Source organism: Sinocyclocheilus anshuiensis, unplaced genomic scaffold (genome assembly GCF_001515605.1).
Source record: "Sinocyclocheilus anshuiensis isolate Anshui unplaced genomic scaffold, SAMN03320099.WGS_v1.1 scaffold4361, whole genome shotgun sequence".
NCBI lineage: Eukaryota > Metazoa > Chordata > Actinopteri > Cypriniformes > Cyprinidae > Sinocyclocheilus > Sinocyclocheilus anshuiensis.
In genome coordinates, this window is record NW_015549861.1 from 8,886 (window position 1) to 15,326 (window position 6,441).

General features: G+C 37.5%; 1 protein-coding gene across 1 annotated transcript; it reads left to right on the forward strand.

The window, feature by feature from the left end:
- The first annotated feature begins 14 nt into the window (after positions 1 to 14).
- LOC107660951 (GTPase IMAP family member 8-like) lies at positions 15 to 3,928 on the forward strand. Its single transcript, XM_016450392.1, has 3 exons — positions 15 to 192; positions 1,196 to 1,849; positions 2,803 to 3,928. Exons 2-3 carry the CDS (start codon positions 1,198 to 1,200, stop codon positions 3,765 to 3,767), a joined length of 1,617 nt encoding a protein of 538 aa, XP_016305878.1. The 5' UTR covers positions 15 to 192; positions 1,196 to 1,197; the 3' UTR covers positions 3,768 to 3,928.
- The last annotated feature ends 2,513 nt before the right edge of the window (positions 3,929 to 6,441 follow it).

Sequence of the window (6,441 nt, forward strand, 5' to 3'; positions counted from 1 at the left end):
CTATTTCTGCTGTTTTCTCTATTTTTCTTTGGATTAAATCCTCATCATGTTTAATTTAAAGAGTGTGCTTTATTAATGCTTTGTGCTGTTTTTGTTTTCTAAGAAGGGTTATTCTTGTGATCTGCCTGGAGACATTTTCACTAACGATTGATCTTCGACCTTCGACTAAAGTTCGACCTTCCACACCTACAGGTAAGAAATCTCTCCATATGGACTCGAAGACTGTATTTGTTATTGCCAAACTGATTTTTAGCCTTTACCTAAATATAATTTGTTAATTAATTCCTGTGGTAGGGTTTATAATTTAAACAAGTATTCTGAAAAAGAAGTTAAAAGATATATTAATTTTAATAGTAGTCTAATTAAAAGCCATGATTTTATTTTATACCCGTTTCATTCAGTTGGACCAAAAGCTAGTGCTGGGCAACGATTAATTGCATCAAAAATAAAAGCTTTTGTGTATATAATATATGTGTGTGTACTGTGTATTTTTATTTTGTATATATACATACACGACACACATGTATATATTTAAGAAAAATGTTATGTTTAGGTTTTTTTCACACATTGCATGCTCATAGTTTCTTTTTCAAAAAAGGAACTGTGAAAAAAAGTGAAATACCAGTAAATCACATAACTGGTACTTTGTATGTTAACTCGGAAGTATTTGCATGAATGTATGATATTCATTCTATTCAGTTACCATGTTTCATTAACAGTTCATGTTAGTATTACGCATTCACCATGGTAACTATTGTTTCCACAACCCAAAAATGCCAAGTTATTTTTATTTTGTGTTGTTTTGTACATGTTTAAATGACTGTGGTGGCTCATACCAAATTGTATTAACAAAAAGTAGTTTGACTGCTATTTAATAGCCTTACCTTTTAGGCTGTTTATTTGTATTTTATGTGTATGCTAAGTAAATAAATTTGCTACAAGCATACAATAGTACTGTCAGAAAAATTGACCCAGCAGCTGAGTTACACAAAAACTACCCAACATAAATAAAAAATTACCCAATAAAATGACCCAGCAGGCTAACTCCAGCATTTGAAGAAAAACAACAACAACAACAAAAAAACAGCATATTTTAGAGAGAGTGTTTTGTTCTTTTCTTACTCTTGGCCTGTGGTTAAAAGAACAATAGCTTGACCTGACCTGATTCTGATCTTATTCCATACTTTTAATTCAGAGATGTCAGAGATCTGCTACAGTCCAGATGATCCAGAGATCCGGATTCTTCTGATTGGCAGATATGGTTCTGGCCAAAGCTCATCTGGGAACACTATACTGGGAGAAAAGAGGTTTAAAGTTAAGAGGCATGAAACTGAAATTTGTGAGGATATAACACAGATTGGAGAAAAGCGGGTGTATGTGATTAATTCTCCAGATCTACTGGATCCAGATCTGTCTGAAGAGAAGCTGGAGGAGCTGAAAGAGCAGCTGGTCTCTCGCTGTTCAGCAGGTCTCAGTGCAGTTCTGCTCACCGTTCCTCTAGAGCAACCTGTGCAAAATGAGGAAGAGATCCTGGATTATATTAAAGATTTACTTGGTCCTAATGTTCAGAAATACATGATGGTCCTTTTCACTCGTGGAGATGAACTGGATGATCTGGATGAACCACAGACAATTGAGGAATATCTACAAAGCAAAGACCATGCAGATCTCCAGCGACTGGTGACTGAATGTGGAGGAAAGTTTCACTGTTTCAATAACAAGAAGCATGTAGAAGGTCAAGTCGAAAAATTACTACAGAAAATTGAAGAAATTATGATGAAGAACAGAGGGAAATTTACCATGGAACAAATGAAAAGGAGTGGCAGCAAAAGAGGTCCACGTGTCAATTGTACGTTGTTTATATATGACTTAATGCAGACATATGGCGATTTGTTCACTAAGTGTAAATCAATTCAATTCAAGTTTATTTGTATAGCGCTTTTCACAATACAAATCATTGCAAAGCAGCTTTACAGAAAATGTAAGTTTCTACATTATATTTAGGAGTAGGTTATTAGTGGTGCAGTAAAAATCCAGACTGTCCTCCAACAAAAAACGACTCTATAGGTCGTTTGTGCAAGCACCTTATTACGACCTATATTTACGTTTTAAAGTTTAGTGCCCTCTAGCGTGTTGCGTCTGTCATCATGAAATGACGTATGGCTGTCATCACCAATCAAAATGCGTGTTTATATAAATGCAGTTTGTGGACTTTTTACATGGTCCAACCCGATCTCATGGCAATTTGTACATATTTTACTAGGTGGCTAATTCATACGAATTCGTACGAATGACCACACCTAACCCCGCCCCTAAACCTACCCTCACAGAAATCATGCAAAATCGTGATTTACAGTGCATTTACTTTTTATGAGCACGTGCGTTCTCTGGGATCGAACCCATGATCACATATTGTCGTATAACGCAATGCTCTACCAACTGAGCAATACGAAACCTGAATTATGGCACAGATAAAAGAGTACAAAGCATTAACATGAAAGTGTCCTGTTGCCAATAGGGGCGCAATTGTAGAATATGCTCTGATGGGTCGTATTTCAGGAATTTGGACAAACGACGTATGCAGGCGTATTGGTTGGAGGACATGCTGCAGAGCAAAAATCATGCAGTTAGTTAATTTACATGTAAATTAGACAGTGAACACTATTAACTGCAATGATTATATGTTGCGATTAAACTTGCGGCAAAATGTTGTATTTTGTATGTTGTTCCATCACTAGTTTGTTGCACTACTCATATGGGAAGAATCCCTGGAGTGTGTTTTATTGCTGATTTGATCTTTAGTTTCAGAAGAGTCTCCAGCAAAAAGTCCAGATGAGATTCAACAGATCACTGAGACTGAGAGGAAAGACCAGATCAGGCTGGTTCTTCTGGGAAAAACTGGATGTGGGAAAAGTGCCACTGGAAACACTATCATCGGCAGAAAAGTGTTTGATTCTTCAGCCGCTTCAAACTCTCAGACCAAACAGTGTCAGTCAGAAATTACAGTGAGGATGGGTAAAGAAATATCAGTGATTGACACTCCTGGACTTTATGATACTGAACTCAGTAAAGGACAGGTTCAAAGAGAAATAGTGAAATGTGTAACATTCACCTCTCCTGGACCACATGCTTTTATTATCATCATTAGAGTGGGTCGATTCACCGAGGAGGAGAAAAATACAGTGCAACATCTCAAAGAAGTGTTTGGAGAACAGATATTAAAATATACCATGATCCTCTTCACTTACAAAGATCAGTTAGAGAAGCAAAATGAAACCATTGAGCAGTATCTGCAGAGAGGTGATCCAGATCTTAAAGAACTTGTACAGAGCTGTGGAAACCGATTCTTCTGTCTGGACAATGAGTCTGCTGGTTTCCCACAGTTCAAAGATCTGATCAGTAAAATAGAGACCATGATGGAAGAAAATGGAGGGACGCACTTTTCAAGTGACATGTTTGATGAAACAGAGAAATGCATTCAGGAGATTCAGAAGCAGAAACTGGATGAGAAAGTGAAGCAGCACAAACAGCAGAAGAAACGGCTCACTAAAACAGAATGGAGGAAAATATACTGGAGTTTAGTTGAGGAGTCACGACAGGAAGCAGAGCAATCATTTTCTGATATAAATCTGCACTTCCTGGGAAGCAGCCTAACGATGACCAGTGAGGAAGGAGCGAGTGCCACAAAAGAAGCTGAGCACAAAGCAACCGGTCTTTTTAGGGCAGTTATACTTGCATTCAGAGAGAGGCTGTGTGTGATTCAGTGAAAAACCACAATGATCAGACACGAGTCATTATTCAGCTCAATTCAATTCAAGTTTTGTTCTCATCTGACAGTGTCACTGCAGTCAAATCAATGATATTGCTGAATATTAAAGGGATAGTTCACCCAAAAATGAAAAGTGATGTTTATCTGCTTACCCCCAGGGCATCCAAGATGTAGGTGACTTTGTTTCTTCAGTAGAACACAAACGAAGATTTTGAACTCAAACCGTCGTAGTCTGTCAGTCTTATAATGGAAGTGAATAGGAATCATGGCGTTGAGAGTAAAAAAAACATACACGAACAAAACCAAATTAAACCCTGCAGCTCATGACGATACATTGATGTGTAAAGACACGAAACGATCGGTCTGTGCAAGAAACTAAACAGTATTTATATAATTTTTTACATCTGATTCACCGCAATGTCCGAACTGTCCTGAGCGCGTCCTCGACAGCCGGCGCGTGACGTGTGTTCTTCTTGTTTTATGGCAGATCGCAGACTTATAAGTGCATTACCGCCACCTATCTCTCAAATGCACCATTGACACTCGTAATTGAGATTGTAGCTAGAGTGTCAATGGTGCCGTGATTCCCATTCACTTCCATTATATGACTGACAGACTGCAACGGTTTGAGTTAAAAATCTTCGTTTGTGTTCTACTGAAGAAACAAAGTCACCTACATCTTGGATGCCCTGGGGGTAAGCAGATAAACATCAGCTTTTCATTTTTGGGTGAACTATCCCTTTAAGTGTCTTTTAAACCCCAAATCATTGAGCCAAAGGTGACAGTGACAACTAACACAAACTCTATCAGGTGGCAAAAATGAAAAAAAAAAAAAACAATACCTTGGGAGAAAAACCATTTCGGCTCTGTCGTAATCATGCTGCACCACAATTTTATTATTTTTTTAAATGGACATTTACTCAAACTTCAGTATCTCGGCTCATGATGGTTGTAGCTCCTTGAAACAAAAACTGATCTTTAGAGCATGTGATCTTTCATGCGATCAATTTTACAATAAGTGGACTACTTCTGATGGACTGACCCTTGAGAGAAACTCTTTTTTGATGGATCTTAATTCTGATTCTCTTTAGTTTCATCAGCTGTGCTGAAGAGAGATGAACATGTAAACAACTTCAGTCTGAGCTGAACTCTGAGGAGAAAAATACAGCTTAAAGAAGTGAAGACCATGATATTACAAAGATCAACTAATGGAGAAATATAAAACTGTTGAGCAGTTTCTACAGAATTATTATCCAAATCTTCAATCCCTCATACGAAAGTGATTATTCTGTCTGGACAACGTCTTCCAATTCCCCACAGTTCAAAGTTCTGCTCAGTAAAATAGAGATGATAGTGAAAGAAAATGGAGGGACACACTTCACCAGTGATTTGTGGCATTTCTTAATGCATTCAAGAGATTCATAAGAAGAAACTGGATGAGGACGCAGTTAGGCTTAGAAGAGTCTCGATGTGCAGAAGAGCATTTGATCATGACTGGTGAAATCCTAATAGCTCTAGCCAGAGTTAAAGGAGTAAGAGCGCCAGTTCAACTTGCGATCAGAAGCACAGAGAAACTAATGAAAACAGAAGTGTGTAATTCAATGAGAGACAAGGATCAGACACACACGACACTAGACAAACTACATAAATGCATGCTTTCTTCTTAAACTATCTTATCCATAAGGAAACATTTAAATATTCCTCAATGGCATTGATTGCTTATAGAAATCTTCTGAATCAATTTAGATGTAATGCAACAAAAAACATGTAATGCAATAGTGCACTGAGCTATAGTGCAAAAAACAATAGTAAGTGTTCAAATTACTGTATATCTGAACAATTGTAGATTGTAGAAAAAACAGCTGAACAAAAATGACATATTCCAGATTTGCTAAACTGGGCAAATTGCAATCTACCTAGAGCAGTGCAAATGTGTCTGCTTTAAGACATGCCTTTTTTGGGCATTAAATAATGGTGCAAATACCAGTAAATTGACTAGCTCTCCTCCCATAAATTTTGCGTCATAAAGGGGAACTCCTATAAATGCATATGCAATATGGTCAGCTGCAAAAATAACCTGACCTGGTAAGGACTCTAGCCACTGCATTTTGGACTACCTGTAGCTTGTTTATTGAAGATGCAGGACAACCACCTAGCAGTGCATTACAATAGTCCAGTCTAGAGGTCATATGATTTTCAAAAGACAAGTTGCTGTCTAATATAACACCCAGATTTTTGGGCGTAGAGGAAGTAACAGTACTCCGTCTAGCTGCAAATTGTAATCCAACTCATGAGACTCGGAAAAAACGCAAGTCATTTGGTATGGGAGGTTATATTAATGTATCTCTGAGGGGAATTGGCTGTCTTTAGAAAAGTTCAGATGGTATTTCCTTGTTATCTTGCCTCTGTATAATGCATATTAAAGTAGTGTTCATAACCGCAGCTGCTTTGTTTACAGCAACAACCAAGGAAACGATGTTTAATTGCTGTTCAAGCACCACCCGCTGGCAGAGAGTGAATCTGCATTCTAATTCAACCTGTCTACTGTTTTTTTTTTGTGCAGATGTTTTATGTAGAATATTTTCACAAAACTAAAGTCAGACCATTTTGTTTTTGCTTTAAATTTCGAAATTATACAGTCTAATTTAGATTAAAAACTGCTCATGTTGCAT

Bases quoted from the DNA above. Each gene is read 5' to 3' on its own strand.
- LOC107660951 (XM_016450392.1), top strand. From the start codon at position 1,198: ATGTCAGAGATCTGCTACAGTCCAGATGATCCAGAGATCCGGATTCTT. The intron at 1,850-2,802 runs GTACGTTGTTTA...TTTGATCTTTAG, and splicing joins AAGAGGTCCACGTGTCAATT to TTTCAGAAGAGTCTCCAGCA.